This window comes from Plecotus auritus (assembly GCF_963455305.1).
Source record: "Plecotus auritus genome assembly, chromosome: 3".
In the NCBI taxonomy this organism is placed as follows: domain Eukaryota; kingdom Metazoa; phylum Chordata; class Mammalia; order Chiroptera; family Vespertilionidae; genus Plecotus; species Plecotus auritus.
The window spans coordinates 135,804,288-135,830,952 of record NC_137772.1 but is presented as its reverse complement, the minus strand read 5'-3'; the positions used below and the strand labels follow the sequence as shown (position 1 = coordinate 135,830,952).

General features: G+C 40.0%; 1 protein-coding gene across 11 annotated transcripts in view; it reads left to right on the top strand.

The window, feature by feature from the left end:
- MRPL42 (mitochondrial ribosomal protein L42) overlaps positions 1 to 26,665 on the top strand; it is an 85,582-nt gene that overhangs the window by 14,991 nt on the left and 43,926 nt on the right. For 6 of the 11 annotated variants that reach the window (XM_080659742.1, XM_080659746.1, XM_080659743.1 and 3 more), the window contains 2 exons: positions 3,807 to 3,970; positions 11,512 to 11,674. In XM_080659742.1, coding sequence (XP_080515868.1) covers positions 3,807 to 3,970; positions 11,512 to 11,557 — 210 coding nt within the window. In that variant the 3' untranslated portion in view covers positions 11,558 to 11,674. Of the gene's footprint in view, positions 1 to 3,806; positions 3,971 to 4,249; positions 5,462 to 11,511; positions 11,675 to 26,665 lie in introns of those variants that run through there. The other 5 variants (XM_080659741.1, XM_080659740.1, XM_080659745.1 and 2 more) reach the window with 3 other exon arrangements.

Here is a 26,665-nt window from a genome sequence, read left to right as displayed (position 1 = left end):
TTCTGTCAAATTGTTACTTCTCAATCTAACTTTGAAGGCCTTTCATGATCTGGTTTCTTAAGATCCACTTTTTGTTTTGTTTTTAAATCATTAAACCTTTACTATTGTATTTGTTTTTTAAATGTTTTTATTGATTTGAGAGAGAGAGGAAGGGAGACGGACAGACAGAAACATTGATGAGAGAGAAACATCAGTTGGCTGTTCACTGCATTCCCCTAACTGGGGTGGGGCCCAAAACCCAGGCATGTGCCTTGACCAGGAATAGAACCAGCAATTTTTTGGTATAGAAGACGATAACCAACTAACTGAGCCACACCAGCCAGGGCGAGATCTTTTTTTAAATTACCTCTTTATCATGTGTTCTTACCTACATTTCTTTACTCATAAGGTTTGGTTATCCCTTGTAGAATACATTCTACCCTCTGAGAAGTCTCCCGTTCTACTTCTCACTGATATCTTTGTTACTTTGCATTTCTGATACACTTGTGCCACCTTCATGCATTTATGTATTACCTTTTAAAGAGGTCTTGTTGTTTCATGTACATAAGCTAAGTAAATATAAGTGTGCTAAAACATACTCAAATTACCATAAAGCATTATTTTTGTCATATCAGTCATCTAAACACATGGAAGTTTTTCCTGTTTCCATTATATATAAGAAATTTTCTTTTTCTTTTTTTTTTTTTACACAATTTTCTTTTTATTTATAAGGAAATCAAGTATATACTCACCTTGTCCAGGCTGTCTATCCCCACCTAAGAAATGTAATCTTTTTTTTTTTTTTTTTTAATATATTTTTTATTGATATTTTACAGATAGGAAGGGAGAGGGATAGAGAGCTAGAAACATCGATGAGAGAGAAACATCGATCAGCTGCCTCCTGCACACCTCCCACTGGGGATGTGCCCGCAACCAAGGTACATGCCCTTGACCGGAATCGAACCCGGGACCCTTCAGTCCGCAGGCCGACGCTCTATCCACTGAGCCAAACCGGTTTCGGTTTTTTTTTTTTTTTAATAAGAAATGTAATCTTTACTAAATCAATCCTGAAACCCACCCCTTTCCCATTAAAAAAATTATTTTTATTATTGTTTTTTTAGAGAGAGGAAGGGAGAGGTATAGAGAGACAGAAACATTGATGAGAGAGAATCATTGATCAGCTACCTCCTGTACACCCCTACTGGGGATCAAGCCCGCAACCCTGGGCATGTGCCCTAACAAGGAATTGAACCAGCGACCTCTTGGTTCATGGGTTGATGCTCAACCACTGAGCCACTTTAGCCAGGCTCTTTTTTTTAATTGAATTTATAGAGGTGACATTGGTTAATAAAATTATATAGGTTTCAGGTGTACAATTGTATCTACATCGTCTGTATTTTGTGTTTACCACCCAAGGCAAGTCTCCAGAAATGTCCTTTTCAGTTAAAGATTTTTCATTGTATTTTACTTAAATTTTATTCAAGGTAGAGTCTGTAAACTTTGAATTAAAAATAATAATAGGGAGAAACCAAGATGGCAGCATAGGTAAACACCTAAACTGCTGCCTCACACAACAATTTCAAAACTACAACTAAAAGGCAAAACGGACACCATCCAGAACCACAGGAAAGCTGGCTGAGTGGAAATTCTACAACTAGAAGGAAAGAGGAAAGCACATTGAGACTCAGAGGAGCTGCAAAAGGCTGAGACTCGGGAGCTGCAGAAGGTAGAGGTCCAGAGGACTGACTGCTGAATGCACAGGAGGCTGAGTCGCTGCTGGCTTTCTAAAGCGGGAGGGAGACAGAAGCTCCCGACTGCGCTGAGCTCCAGTTCCGGGTGAGTTTCTGGGAACCCAGACTCCTTTGGGGAGAAACTGGATTGTCTGGCAGCGGGCAGAACTCCAGGGCGGCTTTCTCTCAGAGGTGCTTGCAGCGATTACCAAGGGACACTGAGATCCAGGGGCCTCATAGGGCAGCGCTGATGGGAAACCAAGGCTGTCTGCTCCGCCCTGAGACTCCGCCCCATCCAAGCTGAGCACAGAGGCTTTTGCAGTTTTGCAAGTCTTCTCTCATAAGAGTGTCTCCAGCACAGAAGTTTTCCCAGCATAGACACAGCTGATCCTCACAGCCAATTGGCCTGGAGGTCAATTTCTCCCAGTAATACCAAAAACAATCAAGACTTAACTACAACAAGGCTGAGCACACAGCCCACAAAGGGGTGCACCAAGAGTGTCCACCTCAGGTAAATGGGGAGGCTGAGCCACTGTGCACTAGAGGACACCTACCACACAAAGCTACTCCACCAACTCAGGGAAGCAGTGAAAATGCGGAGACAGAAACAGATCACAAATGAAAGAAATGGAGGAAAGCAAACTACGGGATACAGAGTTCAAAACCATGGTTATAAGGTTTTTCAAGAATTTCCTAGAAAAGGCCGATAAATTTAGTGAGACCCTCGAGGATATGAAAAAGGACCAACTAGAAATTAAACATACACTGACTGAAATAAAAAAATATTATACAGAGACCCAACATCAGACTAGAGGACCGCAAGAATGAAGTCAAAGTTTTGAAATACAAAGAAGCAATAAACACTCAACCAGAAAAGAAAAAAGAATCCAAAAATTTGAAGATAGTGTAAGGAGCCTCTGGGACAACCTCAAGCGTACCAATATCTGAATTATGGGGTGCCAGAAGAAGAGAGAGAGCAAGATACTGAAAACCTATTTGAAGAAATAATGACTGAAAACTTGCCCCACCTGGTGAAAGAAATAGACTTATAAGTCCAGGAAGCGCAGAGAACCCCAAACAAAAGGAATCCAAAGAGGACCACAGCAGGACACATCATAATTAAATTGCCAAGAGCAAAAGACAATGAGAGAATATTAAAAGCAGCAAGAGAAAAACAGTTAATTACCTACAAGGGAGCACCCATACGACTGTCAGCTGATTTCTCAACAGAAACTATGCAGGCCAGACGGGAGTGGCAAGAAATATTCAAAGTGATGAATAGCAAGAACCTACAACCAAGATTACTCTACCCAGCAACGCTATCATTCAGAATTGAAGGGCAGATAAAGAGCTTCACAGATAAGAAAAAGGTAAAGGAGTTCATCACCACCAAACCAGTGTTATATGCAATGCTGAAAGGTATTCTTTAAGAAGAGGAAGAAGAAGAAAAAGGTAAAGATAAAAATTATGAACAACAAATACATGTCTATCAACAAAATCTAAAAATCAAGTGAATAAAAAACCTGATGAACAGAATAAACAGGTGAATATAATAGAATCAGGGGCATAGAAAGAGAGTGGACTGACAATTCTCGGTGGGGAAAAGGGTGTGGAGGGTGCAGGAAGAGACTGGACAAAAATGGTACACCTATGGATGAGGACAGTGGAGGGGGAGGTTAGTGCAGAGAGTTCGGTGGGAACTGGGTGGAGGGGAGCTATAGGGGGAAAAAGAGGAACAGTTGTAATAATCTGAACAATAAAGATTTATTAAATTAAAAAAAATAATAATAGGCACAATTTACAGTTTTAAGAAATAGAAATTAATGTAATAGGTCTTATTTATTGAGGGGAAAACAGAACTTTAAATAAGAACTTTATTATTGGATAAGAAACCCAAAACTTGATGTGAGAAGGAAAGTATTTCTTAATCTTTAGTGAATAATTCAACTAAGTGAAGCTCTATTCTAATAACTTACCTACCCACCTTGAAGTACTGTAATGAATTCTTGAGAATAATAACTGTTTTATCATAAACTCTATCAAATGCTGGCTAACATTCCTATATTTCGATGCTGTTTATTACTGATTATTTTGTAGCCTATCCCTCGGCCAAATCCTGTGCATAATTATGAAGAAACACAGGATCTACTACTGAAAACCAGATTAGAAGAAAAAGATGAACACTTTGAGCAAGGACCCATGATAGAACAACTTAGCAAAATGTTCTTTACTACTAAGCACCGTTGGTATCCTTATGGACAGTAAGTTCTATTTTCTTTTGTTCAACTTGCACTAACACACTGAAAGAACACGTAACTTACCTTGCATTAACAAACTTCTGCATGGGGAAATTAACACAGAGTATGGTTACCTACTATATATTTAAAAATGCAACCAATTTCTGAATATTAGTTTTGTATCCTGGTGCTTTACTGAATTTATTTATTAGTTCTAGTAGTTTTTTTTGGTGGAATCTTTAGGGTTCTCTATATACAGTATCTTGTCATCTGCAAATGACAGTTTTACTTCTTCCTTTCTAGGTTGGATGCCTTTTATTTATTTTTCTTGTCTCAATGCTATGGCGAGTACTCCCCATACTGTGTTGAATAAAACTTGTAAAGGTGGACATCCTTGTCTTGTTCCTGACTTTGCTCTAGATTTTTTCTTGTCTCAGGAATGCATCTTCTGTTGTGATTTTCCATAAGGCCTCTAACAAACACAATATTTTTAGTACAATGTGTGGGTGCTAAGTTATGGTGTGATGGAATATTATCTTACCTAATTATCTTCACACCATCTTAAAGTTGTTCAGTTTCTTTTGAAATAGTAGTTTATTTACAGTAGTCTTTGTCATGGCCCACTGGTAAATGTCCCAGTGATTCTTGGAAGTTTTATTCCCAGAGTTCAGCTATCAAGTTATGTGGGTTCAAGCCTAGCTGATGAGCTGCTGCTGTCCAGGTCGCCTTGAAGAGCTCTCTTTATTGCCTCAATTCTATGGACATCCTTGCCCTTTTGAAGGGAGGAGGCTGGGACCTGAAACTGGCCTCTTGTTTCCACAACTGAACCAGCCCAGGACCTGGCTGGTGAAAGCCCATAGGTTCTAGAACAGGGGTGGGCAAACTTTTTGACTCGAGGGCCACAATGGGTTCTTAAACTGGACCGGAGGGCCAGAACAAAAGCATGGATGGAGTGTTTGTGTGAACTAATATAAATTCAAAGTAAAGGAGTGGAGGGGAGAGCAAGAGAACCGGATAGAACAGCCGGATCTGGCCCGCGGGCCGTAGTTTGCCCAAGGCTGTCCTAGAAACTAAGTCCTTAGGTTTATGGCTTGTGGTAAAAAGAGCAAATGTGTTATTTTGCATTTTCAGGAAAGTTATATTAATGTTTTCTTAAGTTGCATCAAATGAGCATGTAAGGGATGTCCCTGTGAAAAAAGGTTTAAAACCTTTCAGGTGCCCACCCCTGACTCTTCAGTTTTCTCTGCCCATTCATTAACCACTGTCCTTTGTATGCCAGTGTCTCTAAGATGTCTCTAAGGGAAAGATGGGTAAGAGACAACTCTGTTGATACCATTCTTCAAACCCCAGTTAGGTTATTTGCCCAGACTATCTCTCATGGCTTGTTTTCCATTGGCCTGGCCTCTGCCGGGCAAATCAGAGTTGGGATTGGAGGCCCCCTACCTCAACTTTTAGCCCTACTTTGTTATATATGTTGGGTCTCCTGTTAAAAAGAGATTCTTTTATTAAACCTTTAAAAGTAAAAAAAAAAAAAAAACACACAAAAAACAACAAGAAAATTTATGTGGGTTCATCTAATTTCCATTTGATCTAGGAAGGTCACAAAGGTGTTCCTCATTACCTGATTCTTAATCAAGGTCAGCAAAAGACTTATGATCCCAAGGTGTTGCCCCACCTCATTCAGTCTTAAAATACCTGCATCTAGGTATGGGCCTCACCCAAGGTGTGTGGGTGGGAGTGTAGGTAGTATGATTGTACAGAATTGATGCTGAAATAGTGGCCATTAAACATTGGTGATTAGGTTATGTGAAGTAAAAACTGTGAAATCTGTGAATTGGATTTTGCATTTTCCTGATTCTAGTGATTTATTTTAGGATGGCAGACCAGAGTCTTAGATTTGGGCTTTATACTGAGACTGAGTGCTAGAACTGTTTGAATTCTTAATGTGGGAAATGACTAATGAAGAAATCCAGGACAGTTTGTTTGGGGTTAAATTGAACTTTTAGTTTCCTACCCTCTTCCTTTGCCTGAATTACTTTTTTTTATTCAGTTCTGCAAAGATTGATTTGAAAATAACATATATATCCATGAGGCTCCTGCTGCTTACTGTTCGATGATATCATAGATAATGAAAACAAATTAAACTGGCTTAGCTATTACATTATATTTACTTGAAGTCATGGAACTTTGAACATGAACATATTCTTTGAAAGGTACCGCTTATGTACTAGTAAATCCCATTTGTTTTGTTTGCTTGCAGTAATTTGCTTTTGATAACAATTCTAAATAGTTTTTGAGGACATGATTCTCAGCTTCTTTGCTCTCACAGCTACCCCTGAGGTATCTCTTGTTGGCCTTTAGTGTTGCCAGTATCTGTGTACAAGTTCTTCTTTTCTTGAGTCTTCTTCAGTTGGCATGAAAGAAATCAAAAGTGATGGAGCATTCGTTACAGTATAAGTATTTCCAGAATACATCATTTTAGCAGTGTTAACAGAGTTCCTTCAGGTTGTATTTGAGCATCTGTTATTTTTCTCATTAATTCAACCTTAACAACTTGGTTGAAACTCTTACATTTCTAAAGTTCATATATTACCTTAGTTTTTCTTCCTGATTCCCTGATTCCTTTTCATCTCCCCTGTCTCTAAATTTTTGAGTGCCCTAGGATCAGTTCTTGGATCTCTTCTCATTTCTGTCTGATTCTTATCCAGATTCATGGCTTTTAAGTACCATCAGAATGCTAATGGATTCCAAATCTATCTCTGGTCACCTCTCCCCTGATCTACAGACCTGTTTATCAGCCTCCTAATAGGTATCCCTAACTTACTGTGTCTCTAACTGTACTTATTCTGGTCCCCCACAAACCAGCTGCTTCTGCAGCCTTTCCTATCTATGTAAACGCCATATCCATTCTTCTAACTGCTTGGCCAGAAACCTTCGTGCCCCTCTTGGCTGTTCTCTGTCTCACACTCCACATCTTGTTTATCAGGAAATCCTGTTAGCTTTGTCTCCAAAATGTATCCCATTTGACCATTTATCACCTCTTCCTCTGCCACCATCTTGGTCCACACCACCATCTCTTGCCTGGCTTATTATAGTGCTTCCTAATTGGTTTCCTGTTTCTGCTTTCGCTTCCCTGTAATGTATTCTTAGTACATAGCCACAGTAACTCTGTTAAAACTTCTGTTAGTTCTTATAATTTTTCTCTTGAAAACCCTGCAACTGCTTCCCATCTCATTCAGAGAAAAGCTATAGGCCTTAACTAGTACCTACCAGAACCTACATGATCTGACCCCATTACCTTTCTACCTTCATTTACTACTGATCCCTGCCTTGTTTACTCTGTTTCAGCCATATGACCTCTTTACATGCCCTTCCTTTCACCTCAGAGCCATTGTACTTGCTGTTCACTCTGTGTAAAAAGCTCTTCCTGCTGTTATCAGCAAAGCTACCTCTCTCGCTTCCTTCAGGTTTTTACTCACTATAGCCTTCCCTGGCCAACTTATTTATTTATTTTTTTCCTGTTTTCTGCATTGTAATGTAATCTTCATGAGGGTGGTGGGTTTGTCTTGTTTTGTACACTACAGAATCCTTAGCACCTAGAAATAGTGCCTGGCACATAATAGATACTTATATTTAAAAATTAATGAATAGATAAATGAGTGAATGATTCTGATTCTTTAAATTTATTGGGGTAACATTGGTTAATAACATAAATTTCATGTGTACAACTTTATAATACATCTGAATATTCCATTGTGTGCTCATAAATACAAGAGTAGTAAGTGAACATAGCTCCAAGAATGTAAAGTGGAAAGAAAGTGGAAGAAGGCTATATGGAAGATAAGACGGATTTGGAAAGTAATTCTAAATTTATGAAATGTAGAGCAATCCTATAAATGTATAAATAGCAATACTGTTTTATTTAAATAACTAGTTTAATATTTTCCATGGAGGAAACAAATATTAGCTGGTATCATTAGTAGGAAACATTTGGGAATTAGCTGCAGTGTGAACCAGGAGGTAAAGTTTTACTCTGGATTAAAAATTGTGGACAAATCTTCCAGCTATCACTGAGCCATTATGTAATTTAAAAAGGGTAATGATATACCTGTTGATTTGCCAGGAGCACTCTCAGCTTAACTCTTTTGTTATTAATAGGGTGGATTTTATTCTCTATGATAAGTTATAAAGATACTCTAAAATTAATGTACTTATTTCTGGTTAGTGATTGTAGCACATATTGAAAATCCATGCATGATAAGACATCTATAAATGCTATTGGACTATTTGGCATTTATTGAGCATATTTTAGAACTTGACTTTGTTAGGTTTAGGGCTATCAGGATCTCAAGCATTTTGAGGTCACTCTTGAATAGTGAAAATAGTTGAGCAATATAAAAGCTGGATCACATTTAGTATTTTTAGGACCACAGACTTCATTGAGAATTTGATGAAACGTGAATCCATTTCCCAGAAAAATGCATATTCTAAATTTTATAAATAATTTCAGAAAGTTTATGACTTCCAAAACCCCTGCTGCACTGAGCGAATACCTTTTGCGGATACTATTGCACTAGTACTGTGCCAGTATAAGTACATGTAGAAATGGTTACATAAATGATTTGCTATACGTATTTTTTTAATTTAATTTTTTTCTATTATAGTTGACATTCATTATTATATTAGCTTCAGGTGTATAGCATAGTGGTTTGACATTTATATAACTTAACAAAACGATCCCTCCTAATAAGTGTTGTAGTACCTACCTGGCACCATGTATAATTATTACAGTATTATTGACTGTACTAGTGGCCCGGTGCACAAAATTCGTGCACAGGGGGAGGAGTGTCCCTCAGCCCGGCCTGCACCCTCTCCAATCTGGGACCCCTCGAAGGATGTCCTACTGCCGGTTTACAGGGATCAGGCCTAAACCAGCAGTCGGACATCCCTCTCACATTCTGGGACTGCTGGCTCCTAACCGCTCACCTGCCTGCCTGCCTGATTGCCCCTAACCACTCTGCCTGCCGGCCTGCTCACCCCCAACTGCCCCCCGCCGCTGGCCTGCTCACCCTCAAATGCTCCCTCCACCAGCACGCTTGCCTCCAACTGCCCCCCGTGCCAGCATGCTCGCCCCAACTGCCCCCCATGCCAGCCTGCTTACCCCCAACTGCCCCCCCTGCTGGCCTGCTTGCTCCCACTTGCCCTCCCCACTGGCCTGCTCGCCCCCAACTGCCCCTCTCTCCCCCCCGCCGCTTGCCTGCCTGCCTGCCTGCCTGCCTGATTGCCCCTAACCACTCTGCCTGCTGGCCTGCTCACCCCCAGCAGCCGGCCTGCTCACCCCCAAATGCCCCCTCCACCAGTGTGCTCACCCATAATTGCCTTCCCATCCTGGCCTGATCACCCACAACTGCCCTCCCCTCTTGGCCTCTAACCGCCTCTACCTCGGACCTGCCACCATGGCTTTGTCCAGAAGAATGTTGGGAAGGTCTCCCAGTCTAATTAGCATATTACCCTTTTATTAGTATAGATTCCATATGCTATACTTTACATCCCTGTTACTATTTTGTAACTGCCAATTTGTGCTTCTTAATCCCTTCACCTTTTCACCTAGCTCTTCAACCTTCCTCCCATTCATTCTCTGTGAGTGTATTTCTGTTTTGTTTGTTTATTTATTTTGTTTTTTTAAATTCCACATACATATAAGTGAAATAGTGTGATATTTGTCTTTCTCTGGCTGACTTATTTTACTGAGTATAATACCCTCTAGGTTCATCCATGTTGTCACAGATAAGGTATATGTACTATTCTGTAACTTAATGTTCCGTGTTAGTATATATAGATGTACTCCTTTTCAAGTTAATTTCTAAATTTCACAAATTTTTAAAATAGCTTGTTGACTTTTAGAGAGAGAGGAAGGGAGAGAGAAACATCAGTGTGAAAGTGCAACATTGATAGATGGGCAGCCACCTGCACACCCCCTACTGGTGATCAAGCCCACAACCCATGTATGTGTCCTGTTCAGGAATCAAATTGGCAGCCTTTCAGTACACAGACAATCCCCACCTACTGAGCCATACTGGCCAAGGCTATATTTCACAAATTGTTAAAAAAGTCAACATCAGAAAAAATGTGTAGGAAAGTTGCTTATATGAAACCTTAAAATAAGCAAAAAATGCTTTTGATATATTTTTTGTTGTTAATCCTCACCCAAGGATATTTTTTCCATTGATTGATTGAGAGAGAGAGAGAGAGAGAGAGAGAGAGAGAAAATGGAGAGAGAGAGAAACATAGATTTGAAAGAGACACATGAATCACATCCTGGCTGGGGATTGAACCTGCAACCCAGGTACATGGCCTTGACTGGTAATCGAATCTGTGACCCTTTGTTCTGCAGGCTGACACTGTAACCACTGAGTAAAGCAGGCCAGGGCTGCTTTTGATATCTTAATCATCACAACTAAAGAGCATAAGATACATGTATCATCATTTATGGTATAGAAATCCTTACATTGTATTTTTCTCATATTAGATTTAAAAAAAAACAATTTAACTCAGATCAACTTGCCAAAATCTGGCTTTAGGGGAATTTTTTTGAAGACAACTTATCACCAGAACTGCATGTACTTTGCAGAAATTTTCTTAAATCAATAAAAAAAATAAGGTAATGCAGAGAAGCAAAAAGAAAATTCTTCATGGTGAAATTACTCAAAGATGATCACTGCTAACAATGCATTTTATTTTACTTTGTATCTTTACATAAGTTGTGTTAGTTTGCTATATATGGTTTTATTTATACTGTAATTTAAATTTGCATCCTGTATCTCCCCCTGCCCCAATTAAAATTTTAACTATTTTTTTATATTGCTTTAGGATAGGTTTGCAGAAGAGGAGTTACTAGATCAAAAGTTATGACTGTTTAAAATTTTTTTAAAAATACATATTGCTAATACTGCTTTTCAAAAATATTGAACCAGTTAATACTTTAACCAGTCAGGTCTAATAGTGCTTATTTCACCACTCCCGTGCTTAGATTGGGCAGTATGAATTTAAAAATATTTGTAATGGCAAAAAATAAAAGTTTCCTCGCTGTTTTAATTTTCATTTCTTTCATATTTTGTGATATTGCACATTTTTTTATAAATGTATTACTAACTGTATCCTAGTATATATTAAAACATACTTTTGCAGCTTGAGCCCTCCATTTAGAAGAAAAAAAACTCTTTTTAAATAAAACTTTAATAGAGCATGTTGACAATGTGCTTTCTTTATTAAAAAGATAATTTTTAGTTAATTATTAGTTTTTAACAATCATCCAGGTTACCATATTGAAGTTATCGTCAAGATCTGAATGAAGATTTTCCAAAATGTTTAATTAATAGAAAACAATTTTCACTCTGGGGAAATGTGGCTTATTAAGAACTATCTGAGATATATCTAACAGCATATGTATGTAGTTTGATTTCATTGAGTACTAATTAATAGATGGCAAAATAATAATAGAAATTTGATATTTGTCAGAAACACTTATTAAAATAAATTATCTTAAATATTTTTTTCTTTTCAAGGTATCATACACGCCGTAGGAAATTGAATCCTCCAAAAGACAGATGATATTGAGGTTTTCAGTAAAATGCTGTCCTGTTCTCATTTGCCATTTGAGAAAATGCAATCAGATATATTCACTACTATGTTATATAGTAAAAAAATAATAAAATGTCTTTTCATCTATTAGAATGTGTATTTCTTTATATTAATTCTGGATTTGACATTCTTATTTAGAGAAACCTATTTTATTTTCCTTTGAGATATTAGTCTTCTATTTATTTTTATGTGACTAGTATGATGAAATATTCTATATCAACAGCCACATATTGTTAGTAGTGTAAATATTAAAAATGTGCATGGTTTCCTTCTGAAGATTTTAAAATTGCCTTTAAAATGAAACTCAGAAAGTCTACTCAGAAAACATTTTATAATGTTTGGGAGCGAGGAGGTTGGCATCTAGGATATAATTTAATTAGTTACATTTTATTTATTTTTTAAATACACAACCCTCATTCTTTTGCGATTTTTTTTTGTTTGTTTTTTTAATATATTTTATTGATTTTTTACAGAGAGGAAGGGAGAGGGATAGAGAGTTAGAAACATAGATGAGACATCGATCAGCTGCTTCCTGCACACCCCCTACTGGGGATGTGCCCGCAACTAAGGTACATGCCCTTGACCGGAATTGAACCTGGGACCGACCCTTCAGTCCACAGGCTGATGCTCTATCCACTGAGCTAAACCTGTTAGGGCAATTAGTTATATTTTAATCAGTTACTGCTATCTACTAGGTCCTTTACATACATCATTATTAAATTCTCACAATAATCCTTTGAAGAAAGAGCATCATCCTCATTTTTTAGATAATGGACACTAAGTGACCTACCTACCTAGGAAGTGGAAGAGCCAGGATCCAAACTGTCAGTCTCCAAAGCTTTTTTACAGTGCATCGTAACAACAAAGGGTGTTTTCTTTCACCCAGGAATGTACTTTGCTATAAAGACTATATTATGTAGGCTGTTTGAAATTATTTTTAACTGTTTTAAATTTATGCTAGCTTTGGAACACATGCAATTAATATCACTAACCTAGTGTTATGAGAATGTTAATAGTATATCCTGCTGTTTTTTGTCACTTGTACCAGCTTATACAAGGGTGGGCAAAAGTAGGTTTATAGTTAGTATGGAAAGTAACACAATAATCTATACTAATAATAGAGGAATATGCAAATTAGCCGGGATGGTGTAACATCACAACTGAACAGCAGGGACCTGAGTCAGCATGGTGCCTGGCCAGGGTGAGGGACCTCAGGCTGCACCCCCCCCCCCACCCTGGTGCCAGGCCGGAAGACCTCAGGCTGTGCCCCCTGCCCCAGCACTGGACCAGGGGACCTCAGGCTGTGCCCCCTGCCCAGCAGGGTTTGACGGGAACCTCAGGCCATGCCCCCTGCCTGGTGGGGCTTGATGGGGGACCTCAGGCCATGCCCCCTGCCCGGAGGGGCTTGACGGGGGTGGGGCTGGCCAGGTCTGGGTCTCCTGCGTTTTCAAAGAGCGTGCGGGTGGTGGGCGGGACTTGACTCTAGGTCCCGCAGCGTGCCCCAGACTGACAGGAGGGAGATTTTCATATACATTTTACTAATTTTCTTTCATCTCTGACACTTCTATTATAGAGAAAGGGCAAATAGCAATATTAAAATACTAGGGGCACAGTGCATGAAATTCATGTTCTTCGGGGTTCCCTCAGCCTGGCCTGCACCTTCTTGCAGTTCAGGAGCCCTCGGGGGATGTCTGAATGACAGCTTAGTCCTGCTCCCGCCACCACCACTGCACTCACCAGCTGTGATCCCAGCTCAGGGCTTCTGGCTGAGCGCACTGACCACCAAGGGCAGCTCCTGCATTGAGCACCTGTCCCCTGGTGGTCAGTGCATGTAATAGCGACTGGTCATTCTGCCGTTCAGTTGATTTGTATATTAGCCTTTTATTATATAGGATTTCCTCTAATTCCCTTTTAATGTGCATGAGTTTCGTGCACTAGGCCACTACTCTGTATATATAAAAAAGCCAGCGACTGGGACGCCATAATGACCAGAATAACTGGTCGCTATGATGCCCATGGTGGCCAGCAAACTGGCCTGATCAGAGGGGGTGTGGGGCTGCTGGCCAACCCCTGTGGCCCTTCCCTCAGGCCAGCCCCACCCCTGATCAGCCTCTCCCACCTCAATTGAGGTGGTGGGGCCAGCAAGTCAACCTCTTGCAGCCTTTCCCCCTGGCCAGCTCTGCCCCACTGCCCACACAGCCCCTCCCCTTGGCCGGCCCCCACTACCCTATTGGCCTGCGGCCCCTCCCCGCAACCAGCTCTGCCCCTTATCGCCCCCCCCACACCAATCAGGAGTGGGGCTGGCCAGCCAACCTCCCATGGTCCCTCCCCCAGTTGCTGACCCCCGATTGGCTCCCCCCACCCCATTTGGTAGCTGGACCAGACGGCCCACAGCCCCTCCCAATGGCTGACCCCACCTCCAATCACCCCCTTCACGCCAGTTGGGGGTGGGGCCCCCCAGCCAATCACCTGAAGCCCTTCCCCCCAGCCGACCTGGCCCTGATTGGGCCCCGGTTGGTGTGGGTTGGCAAACCATTCTCCTGCCATTTCCTCCTCCCAACAGGCCCAGCCCCAATCCGGCCCGATTGGGGCTGGGCCGGTCAGACCCTACCTGTGCACAAATTCGTACACTGGGCCTCTAGTTAATAATAATAAAAGAATAAACTGTGTTTCACATATTCACTGTAAATTACTTTTGCTTCACACTGTATATGGACCTTAATAGCATTGCTGCCCCTGTGATTTCTATTTAGGAGGTGAGGAATCATATTAGAGGGTGAAAGGTACTTTATTAAAACTTCTAAAATATTTGTGATGTTTTAAAAGTTGATGTGAAAAATGATTTTACATTCAAAGTCTATTTAATTCTTTTAATAAAACTAGCTGACGTTCAAGTGTTCAGTAAAATGTAAGGAAGAGTGAATAGGAAAGGAAATAATGACCACTATTACCAAAAGGAAATATTTTTAAGTAGTTTACTTTTTTTCATTAACAAATTATTAATTTGGCGGGAAAGATAAAAGGAAAAAGTTGATAGAATTTAGTAATTAGGAATATTTACCAGTCATGTTTGATCACATATCTTTGAAAAATAGTTTGGGTTTTTTAAGGTTGATTTATATCTAATGTTTTATACAGCTTGAGCTATGCCATGTTATAAAAGTAGAAAGAATAAAATAAAACCTAATTAAATTACGTTTCTTTTTTCTTCAAGTACAAAGAGCTACTAAGTTGAGATTTTATTTTTAATATATTTTATTGATTTTTTTTACAGAGAGGAAGGAAGAGGGATAGAGAGTTAGAAACATCGATGAAAGAGAAACATCGACCAGCTGCCTCCTGCACACTCCCTACTGGGTATGTGCCCACAATCAAGGTACATGCCCTTGACCGGAATTGAACCTGGGACCCTTCAGTCCGAAGGCCAATGCTCTATCCACTGAGCCAAACCGGTTTCGGCTAACTTTCTTTAAAAATATATATATATTTTTATTGATTTCAGAGAGGAAGGGAGAAGGTGAGAGAGATGGAAACGTCAATGATGAGAGAGAATCATTGATTGGCTGCCTCCCGCACGACCCCATTGGGTATTGAGCCCGCAACCGGGCATGTGCCCTTGACCAGAATCAAATCTGGGTCCCTTCAGTTCTGCAGGCCAATGCTCTATCCACTGAGCCAAACTGGGCAGGGCTAGCTTTCATTTTTATTATACTGGAAATATAGATTAACACTGTAGTTCCTAGAATTTTGATTTTCATAGGTTGCTCATTTTTAATTTTGCTAAATAAGTACATATTCAATTATCAACACCACCACCCCTCTGCTCCTTCTATTTCCTACTAACACTAGTGTTATTTAGTCATTATGAAAGATCCACATATTTGTCTGTTGTTTTTCTCCAGATATTTAAAAATTACATAAGGTGGAACACATTTTATTTATTTATTTATTTATTTTTATTATTTTTAAAAAATATATTTTATTGATTTTTTTACAGAGAGGAAGGGAGAGGGATAGAGAGTTAGAAACATCGATGAGAGAGAAACATTGATCAGCTGCCTCCTGCCCACCCCCTCCTGGGGATGTGCCCGCAAGCAAGGTACATGCCCTTAACCAGAATCGAACCCGGGACCCTTCAGTCCGCAGGCCGATGCTCTATCCACTGAGCCAAACCAGTCAGGGCTGGAACACATTTTAACAGAATAAATTTTGTTTCATGAAAAAATTGCTACCCAATCCTTGTTCCCATATTTCCATTGTGGAGGTGGATTAACAGACCTTAAATTGATAAAGAGGGCCCTGGCTGTTGTGGCTTAGTTGGTTGGGTGTCATCCCGGGCACCAAAGGTTGCTGGTTCAATTCATGGTTTAAGGGCACATGACCAGGTTGTAGCTGTGATCCCTGGCAGGGGGCATGCAGGAGGCAGCCAATTGATGTTATGCTCTCACATCAATGTTTCTCTTCCTCTCCAAAAATCAGTAAACTATACTTGAAAAAAAATTTGATAAAGAGCATTGTTGGAGAAACCAACAGAAGGCATTCTCACATGGGTTCAATTGGAACACCCATTACTCAAAGGTAGTCACTTTAGTGTGCTTAATAAACAGAAAATATTTGGATATTCTTTAGGTAAGAATGACTAGTAAATAGCAGTAGTAAAATTAAGTTTTGAAATATTTTGAGGCCATTATTCAGTCTTTTGATCTAGTCATCAAGCTTTTATTAAATCCCTAATACCTGTGAGTAGTCATTATACATTTTGCTAGGCCAATAGCAAAATATAGTCCCTAATTTATTAGGGACGATAGTATCTACCTAACTAGTATATGTTGCAATACTTAATTTTTCTAATGACATTTTTTATTTTATTTTATATATTTTTAAAAATATATTTTATTGATTTTTTTACAGGAAGGAAGGAGAGGGATAGAGAGTTAGATACATCGGATGAGAGAGAAACATCGATCAACTGCCTCCTGCACACCCCCTACTGGGGATGTGCCTGCAACCAAGGTACATGCCCTTAACCGGAATTGAATCTGGGACCCTTCAGTCCGCAGGCTGACACTCTATCCACTGAGCCAAACCGGTTAGGGCTACATTGTTTTTTTTTTAAACCATGATCGTAATATAATGCATCATTATTTTAAAAGTTGGAGACTAAATAAATAAAAATTACCCATAATTGTCCAATACAAAGATAACATTTAACATTTTCGCTTACATTTTCCCCTTTGTTTCACTACATAAATATACTTCAAAAAGGAAAAATACGCCCGGCTGGTGTTGCACAGTGATTGAGTGTTGACCCATGCACCAGAAGGTCACAGGTTTGATTCCCAGTCAGGGCACATGCCCAGGTTTCAGGCTCGATCCCAGAAGGGGGTGTGCAGGGCAGCAATCGATATATATATTTTTTAAAATATATTTTATTGATTTTTTACAGAGAGGAAAGGAGAGGGATAGAGAGTTAGAAACATCGATGAGAGAGAAACATCGATCAGCTGCCTCCTGCACACCCCCTACCGGGGATGTGCCCGCAACCAAGTTACATGCCCTTGACCGGAATCGAACCCGGGACCTTTCAGTCCGCAGGCCGACGCTCTATCCACTGAGCCAAACCGGTTTCGGCTGCAATCGATATTTTGATGTTTCTATGTTTCTCTCTCTAAAATCAGTAAAAACATTTTAAAAAATAAGAAAATAAAAAGAAATAGTATTTATTATGCATGCTGGTTGTAACTTGCTTTTTTCATTGACTATTATGATTGTTTTTGCCATATCATTAGATACTTTGATTTAGTAGATGCATATTATTTTATCATCTGGTGTGTCATAATTTAATTAAATCCCTATTGTTGAGCATAATCATTGTTTCTGTTTGTTTTCTGTTTTAAATAATGCTGTTATTAACAACCTGGTGGATACCTCTTCTTTTTTTAAAGATTTTATTTTTTATAGCAGTTTTAGGTTCATAGCAACATTGAGCAGAAGAGATATTCCATGTCCCCACACATTATCACCAATTTTTACTAGAGTGATACATTTGTTACAATTGATAAACCTATATTAACACATCATCACCCAGAGTCCATAGTTTAAATTAAGTTCATTTTTGGAGTTTTACATTCTATGGGTCTTGACAAATGTAGAATGGCATGTATCTACCATTATAGTATCATACAGAAGAGTTTCACTGCCCTAAAAATCCTATTTATTCCCTTTTTCCTCTCTACCCTTGATAAACACTGATTTTTTGTTGTTGTCTCCATAGACTTGCCTTTCTATAATGTTTATGTTGGACTCATATGGTATGTAGCATTTCAGATTGGCTTCTTTCACTTAGTAATATGCATTTAAGGTTCCTCCATATCTTTTGAAGGCTTGATAACTCATTTCTTTTTAGTGCTGAGTAATAATTCCATTGTATGGATGTACCATCGTTTGTTTATCAGTTCATCTACTGAGGACATTTCGGGTTGCATCCAAATTTTGTACTTGTGAATAAAGCTGCTATTAATATCCATGTTCAGATTTTTGAACGTAAGTTTTCAATTTCTTTGAGTAAATACTAAGGAGCATGATTTCTGGATTGTATGGTAAGAGTATGTTTAGTTTTGTAAGGAACTGTCAGACTGTCTTACAAAGTGGCTGGCCCATTTTGTATTCATCCATACCAGCAATGATTGAAGTTCCTGTTGCTCCACATCCTCATCAGTAAGCATTTGGTGGTGTAAGTGTTTTGGATATTGGTCACTCTGATCAGGAATCGAACCATGACCTCCTGGTTCATAGGTCAACACCAATGAGCCACACCGACTGGGTGGAATACCTTTTTTTTTTTTTTCAGTTTTTTTTTATTTAAAAAAAAGACTTTAAATTTAATAATGTTACATGCGATAAACCTTAATATCTCAAAAAAACTATCTTAAATGTAATAATAATATTACATGCAATAAACATTAATATTTTATTATAAGAATAAAAGGATTTTAAGTATAATAATATTACCAAAACTGTACTAACATAGTATATCACAAAAGTTGCAGGAAATATTAAAAGTCTGCAAATAACAGGGTTCTATTATATTCTAGTATATATTTTTCCCCTCTCTGGCTCTATTTTTGTTCATCAGTTTATGTTGTTCATTATATTTTACAAATGAGTGAGATCATATGATATTTATCTTTCTCTGAATGGGTTATTTCGCTTAGCATGATGCTTTTAAAGTCTATTTTGTCGGATGTGAATATTGCTACTCCAGCTTTTTTTTCTTTTCCATTTGCATGGGAAATTTTTTTCCATCCCTTCACTTTCATCCTGTGTCTTGTTTTTAGGTGGGTCTCTTGTAGACAGCATATAGTTGGTCATGTTTTTGTAACCATTCCGCTACCCTACACCTTTTGATTTGAGCATTTAATCCATTTACACTTAGGGTTATTATTGAGAGGTACTTAATTATAGCCATTTTAATTCTGTATGGCTAGGTTTCTCTCTCTGTTCTTCTTCTCAGCAATCCCTTTAGCATTTCTTGTAATGCTGGCTTGGTGGTGATGAACTACTTCAGCCTTTTTTTTTTTTGTCTGGGAAGCTCTTTATTTGACCATCTATTTGGAATGATATCATTGCTGGATATAGTAATCTTGGTCTCAGATCCTTGCTTTCCATTACCTTGAGTACTTCATGCAATTCCCTTCTGACCTGTAGAGTTTCTGATGATAAATCAGGTGTCAGACTTATGGGAACTCCTTTGTAGGTAACAGTTTTCTTCTCTCGCTGCCTTTAAGATTCTCTCTTTGTCTTTCATTTTCGGCATCTACACTAATAAAAGAGAAACATGCAAATTACTGTCACTCCACTACGCTACCAGCCAGTCAGAATGAGTATACAAATCAACCTGAAAACATGGCGGAAGCCCAGCCCCCTTACCGCTTTGAGAAGTTGGGTGCCAGCGCCTGAGGCTGGCTGCATCCTGGGAGACGAAGAAGATGCCTGCTCCCTGATCCCAGGCCACAGACAGCAGCAGAAGCCTCACGTCCGCCTGCCCCACGTCCTGGGGGAGATGGAGAAACTGGGCCCCAGCGCCTGAGGCTGGCTGCAGCCCCGGAGATGAAGAAGCCGCCTGCCCCATGATCCCAGGCGATAGCCAGCCGGAGAAGTTGCCCACACTGCATCCTAGGGAAGACGGAGAAGCCGCCCGCCTGCAGTCCAGGCACCAGCACCTGCGGCTGGCTACAGCCTGGTAGACGGAGAAGCCACCCACCCCACGGTCCCAGGCACCAGTACTTGTGGCTGCAGCCCAGGCGAAGCCACCTACCCACCATCCCCTGAAGCTGCAGTCCGCCTGGGCACCTATGTCTGACCAGAGGGAGGGAAGCCTGGATCCCGGGTGCCTGTGGTCAGCAGGAGGAGGGAATCATGGGTCCCGGATGCGGAGCCGAGGCAGAGGTGGTTAGGGGCAATCAAGCCAGCCGGGGAGCAGTTAGGGACAATCAGGCTGGCAGGCAGAAGTTAGGGGCAATCAGGCAGGCAGGAGAGTGGTTAGGAGCCAGCAGTTCTGGATTGTGAGAGGGATTTCCGACTGCCGGTTATCCCCTGAGGGGTCCCAGATTGGAGAGGGTGCAGGCCGGGCTGAGGGACACCTGTCCCACTCCCCCGCCACCCCCTCTGCACGAATTTCGTACACTGGGCCAATAGTTTTAATTATGATGTGTCTGGGTGTAGGTCTGTTTAGGTTCTTCTTGTTTAGGGTTCTCTGTGCCTCCTGAACTTGTGTGACTTTTTCCTTTACCAGGTTAGGGAAGTTTTCTGCCATTATTTCTTCAAACAAGTTCTCTATTCCTTTCTCCCTTTCTACCTCTTCTGGCACACCTGCTATTCTAATATTGTTACATTTCACATTGTCCTACAGCTCCCTTAAGCTGTCCTCCTGTTTTTCACTTTTTTTCTTTTCTTTTTGTTTCTCTGAGTGATATTTTCCACTCTGTCTTCTAATTCACTGAATTGATCCTCAGCTTCCCCCAATCTGCTGTGTATTCCTTCCAATTTGTTCTTTATGTTTGTTATGTCATTCTTTATCTCAGACTGTTCTTTTTTCATAGTTACTATATCTTTTTTCATACTGTTGAGCATTTTTAACATCATAACTCTGAACTCTGTTTCAGATAAATTTCTTATCTCTGCTTCATTTACCTCTTCTTCTGGAGAATTCTCTAGTTCTTTCATTTGGAGGTTCTTTGCCACCTCATTTTGGTTGTCTGTTTGGGTTTGTGACTATGTTTTAGATAGATCCTCTACACCTCTTAATCTCTAATGCAGGACAGTGTTAAAGGCTATTTCTGACTAATTGGATCAGGCAAAGAGTCAAAGCCTCTGGAGACTGCCTCTGTCTACAGACTAATAGGATTCTGACTTGAATTGCCCCCAGGCAATCATCCTCAGGTGTAGACAGAGTTTTTTCAACAGGGTGGGGCAGTTGCTTCTGCCTGGAGGCTAATTGTTACTTATAATCTCTTAAGTGGCCCCAGGGCAAGGCCTTTTCTAATGGATGTGTCGACTGTCTCCCCCCCAGGTAAGGCGAATGTCTATGTGGGAAAGATGTCCTCCACTGTGTGAGGGAATGACTCAGCCCAGGAAACTTGGGTGTCTGCCTTCTGAGCTCTATCCCCTGAGTCCCCAGTCCTGGGTTCTGCTCTCAAAGCTCCAGTCCACTTTACCCTCCCTCTGCCAGAGCACAAGGTATGTGGCTCCAAAGGGAATTTGTGTGTGTTGGCCCTTCAAGAGGGTGCCCAAACTTTCAGCTGCCACTCCCTGGCAGACAGCACCCCACTGCTTTTCACAGCTAGATATTGTGTGGGTACCCTCCTCAGATTTGGTGCTCTCTGCTGGGGAGCCCAGCTTGGGGATTAGGTCCCAGAGTTCTCAGTCCACCCCCACCCCGCCACGCCCCAGCTGAGATAACTCTCCGGGACTTCAGTTGTTGTCTGTGGGTGCCTGGCCAGCCCTTTTGTGCCTCCGCCCCTCCTACCAGTCTCTATGCAGTCTCCACCTTCAGTCCTTGGGTATCAGGGTTCTCTCCTGTGAGTTTTCCGTTGATTATTCAGGGAGCCTTTCCGTATTTCAGTTGTAATTCCAGCTTGTTCCTGGGAGCATGTCTGTGCAGCATCCTCCTACTCTGCCGCCATTGTTAATCTCCGAGAGTCCTTTGTATATGTTGATTAACAGTTCTTTATCAGATATGTCTTTTGCAAATGTTTTCTCCCAATGTGTGCTTTGTGTTAATTTTCTTGATAGAGACTTTTCACAGAGCAGGGATTTTTAATTTTAATGAAGTCTAGCTTATCAATAATTTCTTTCATGGATTATGCCTTTGGTGCTATATCTAAACCCAAGATCATCTAGATTTTCTCCTATGTTATCTTTTCTAAAAGCTTTATACTTTTGTGTTTTCCATTTAGGTCTGTGATCTATTTTAATTTAATTTTTGTGAAGTCTAAGAGCTGTGTCTAGATTCTTTGCTTTTCTTTGCATGTGGATGTCTTGTTCCAGCACCATTTGTTGAAAAGACTGTCTTTGTTCTGTTGTATTACCTTTACTCCTTTGTCAAAGATCATTTGGCTATATTTGTAGGTCTATTTCTGGGTTCTCTGTTCTGTTCTAATGATCTATTTGTCTGTTCGCCAATACCACACTGTCTTGATGATGTTGCTTTATAATAAGTCTTGAAGTTGGGTTGTGTCTGTCCTTTGACATTGTTCTTTCTTTCAGTATTGATTGGTTGCATTAATTTTCAAATGTTGAGTCAGTCTCACATACCAGAAACAAATCCCACTTGGTCATGCTATACAATTTATACTCTTACATTTGATTTGCTAATATTTTGTTGAGGATTTTGACATCTGTTAGATACTGGCCTGTAGTTTTCTTTTCTTGTATTGACTTTGATTGGTTTCCATCTTAGGGTAATACTGGCCTCATAGAATAAGTTAGGAAGTATTTTTTCTATTTCTGTTCTCAGAAAGAAATTGTTGAGAATTGATACTATTTCTTTAAATGTTTGGTAGTATTCACCAGTGAACCCATCTGGAGCTGATGCTTCATGTTTTGTTAGATTATTAATTATTGATATAATTTCTTTAATAGATATAGGCCTATTCAGGTAGTCTATTTCTTTCTGTGTGTGTTTTGCCTAATTGTGTTTTTCAAAGAATTGATACATTTCATCTAAGTTATCAAATTTGTGGGTATAGAGTTGTTCATATATACTTTCATTATCCTTTAAATGTCAATGGGATCTGTAGTGATGTTCCTTCTTTCATTCTGATATTAGTAATTTGTGTCTTTTCTCTCTTTTTTTCTTATTTAGCTTGGCTAGTGGTTTATTGACTTTTACTGATCTCTACAATGAAACCAGGTTTTGGTTTTGTTGATATATTTTTTTTCCGATTCATTTTGTTTTCATTGATTTCTGCTCTAAGTCTTATTTCTTTTCTTCTGCTTACTTTGGATTTAATTCGCTCTTCTTTTTCTAGTTTCCCAAGGTGGAAGCTTAAGATGATTGATTTTAGTTCCTTTTTTTCTAATGTAAGCATTCAGTGCTAAAATTTCCATTAAGCCCACTTTCACTACATCCCACAAATCTTTATAAATTGTGTTTTTTTATTTAGTTCAAAATACTGTTTAATTTTTTTAAATATTTCTTCTTTGACTGATGTGTTACGTAGCAGTGTGTTGTCTAATCTGCAAGTATTTTGGGATTTTTCCAGCTGTCTTTCTTTTATTGGTTTTTGGTTTAATTCCATTGAAGTCTGAGAGCAGACACCATAGGATTTCTGTTCTTTTAAATTTGTTAAGGTATATTTTATGGCACAGAATGTGGTATATCTTGATGAATGTTCCACATTAGCTTGCAATATGTATTCGGCTGTTGTTGTATAAAGTAACCTATATATGTCCATTATATGTAGTTGATAGATGGTGTTTTTGAGTTTAGTTATGTCCTTACTGATTTCCTGCTTGCCGGATCTGTTCATTTCTGATAGAAGTGTGTTAAAGTCTCCAATTACAATAGTGGATTCATCCATTTCTCTTTGCAGTTCTATCTGTTTTTGCCCCATTTATTTTGACATTATGTTACTAGGTGTGTACATGTTAAAATTGTTATGTCTTCTTGGAGAATTGATGGTTTTATCATTATGTAATGCCTCTCGTTTTCCTGATAACTTTCTTGTTCTGAAGTTCACTCTGAAATTCAAATATAGCTATTCCTGCTTTCTTTTTTTTTTTTTAAATATATTTTATTGATTTTTCACAGAGAGGAAGGGAGAGGAACAGAGAGTTAGAAACATCGATGAGAGAGGAACATCGATCAGCTGCCTCCTGCACACTCCCCACTGGGGATGTGCCCGCAACCAAGGTACATGCCCTTGAGCGGAATCGAACCCGGAACCCTTGAGTCCGCAGGCCGATGCTCTATCCACTGAGCCAAACCGGTTAGGGCCCTGCTTTCTTTTTAATAGTATTAATATGGCATATCTTTCTCTATTCCTTTATTTTTAATTTGTATGTGCCTTAATATTTAAAGTGGGCTTCTTGCAGAAAACTTATAGTTGGGTCCTTTTTTTTTTTTAAATCCACTCTGGCTATCACTTTCTTCAAACTGGTGCATTTAGACCAGGGGTGGACAAACTTTTTGACTCAAGGGCCACAATGGGTTCTTAAACTGGACCGGAGGGCCGGAACAAAAGCATGGATGGAGTGTTTGTGTGAACTAATATAAATTCAAAGTAAAGTAGCGGAGGTGAGAGCAAGAGAACCCTCCGCTCTTTTGGCTCCACGGGCCGGATAGAACAGCCGAACGGGCCGGATTCGGCTCGCGGGCCGTAGTTTGCCCATGGCTGATTTAGACCATGGATGTTCAAAGTCGTTATTGATATAGTTGGATTTATTATCTACTATATTTCTTACTGGTTTCTATTTTATGCCCTATTCTTTGTTCCCTTTTTTGTCTTTTCTTTTTCTGCCTTTTGTAGTTTTCATTAATCATTTTATGATTGCTTTCTCTCCTTAGTATATGTGTTATACTATTTATTTTAAAAATAATTTTTATTTTAAAAATAAATTATTTTGGGAAACCAAGATGGTGGCAGAGGTAAACACCTAAACTGCTGCCTCACACAACAATTTCAAAACTATAACTAAAAGACCAATCGGACATCATCCAGAACCACAGGAAGGCTGGCTGAGTGGAAATTCTACAACTAGAAGGAAAGAGAAAAGCACACTGAGACTCAAGAGGAGCTGCAGGAGGCGGAGGTACTGAGACACGTGTGGAGACGACTGGCAACTGAGTGAGCGGCTGGCTTTTTCAAGCGGGAGGGAGACAAAAGCTCCCGACTGTGCTGAACTCCAGTTCCGGGCGAGACTCTGGGGACCCAGACTCATTCGGGGAGAAACTGGACTGTCTGGCAGTAGGTGGAACTCGAGGGCGGCTTTCTCTCAGAGGTGCTTGCAGTGATTACCATGAGACACTGAGACACAGGGGCCTATTACGGCAGGGCTGATGGGAAACCAATGCTGTCTGTTCCGCCCCGAGACTCCGCCCCATCTAAGCTGAGCACAGAGGCTTTTGCAAGTTTTGTCTTGTAAGGCTGTCTCCAGCACAGAAGTTCTCCCAGTGTAGACACAGCTGATCCTCACAGCCAATTGGCCTGGAGGTCAATTCCTCCCAGTGATACCAACAACAGTCAAGGCTTAACTGCAACAAGACTGTGCACACAGCCCACAAAGGGGTGCACCAAGAGTGTCCACCTCAGGTAACTGGGGAGGCTGAGCCACTGGGCCCTATAGGACACCTAGCACACAAAGCCACTCTATCAACTCAGGGAAGCAGCCAAAATGCAGAGACAAAGAAACAGGTCACAAATGAGAGAAATGGAGGAAAGCAAACTACGGGATATAGAGTTCAAAACCACGGTTATAAGGTTTTTCAAGAATTTTCTAGAAAAGGCCGATAAATTTAGCGAGATCCTTGAGGATATGAAAAAGGACCAACTAGAAATTAAGCATACACTGACTGAAATAAAAAATATTACACAGAGATCTAACAGCAGACCAGAGGATCGCAAGAATCAAGTCAAAGATTTGAAATACAAAGAAGCAAAAAACACCCAACTGGAAAAGCAAAAAGAAAAAAGAATCCAAAATTTGAAGATAGTGTAAGGAGCCTCTGGGACAACCTCAAGCGTACCAACATCCGAATTATGGGGGTGCCAGAAGAAGAGAGAGAGCAAGATACTGAAAACATATTTGAAGAAATAGTGACCGAAAATTTCCCCCACCTGGTGAAAGAAATGGACTTACAAGTCCAGGAAGCTCGGAGAACCCCAAACAAAAGTAATCCGAAGAGGACCACACCAAGACACATCATAATTAAAATGCCAAGAGCAAAAGACAAAGAGAGAATCTTAAAAGCAGCAAGAGAAAAACAGTTAATTACCTATAAGGTAGCACCCATATGACTGTCAGCTGATTTCTCAACAGAAACTATGCAGACCAGACGGGAGTGGCAAGAAATATTCAAAGTGATGAATAGCAAGAACCTACAACCAAGATTACTCTACCCAGCAAAGCTATCATTCAGAATTGAAGGTCAGATAAAGAGCTTCACAGATAAGAAAAAGCTAAAGGAGTTCATCACCACTAAACCAGTATTATATGAAATGCTGAAAGGTATTCTTTAAGAAGAGGAAGAAGAAGAAAAAGGTAAAGATAAAAATTATGAACAACAAATACATATCTATCAACAAGTGAATCTAAAAATCAAGTGAATAAAAAAATCTGATGAACAGAATAAACTGGTGAATATAATAGAATCAGGGGCATAGAAAGGGAGTGGACTAATAATTCTCAGGGGGGAAGGGGTGTGGGGGGTGCGGGAAGAGACTGGACAAAAATGGTACACCTATGGATGAGGACAGTGGGGGGGGTAAGGGCAGAGGGTGGGGTGGGAACCGGGTGGAGGGGAGCTATGGGGGGAAAAAGAGAAAAACTGTAATAATCTGAACAACAAAGATTTAT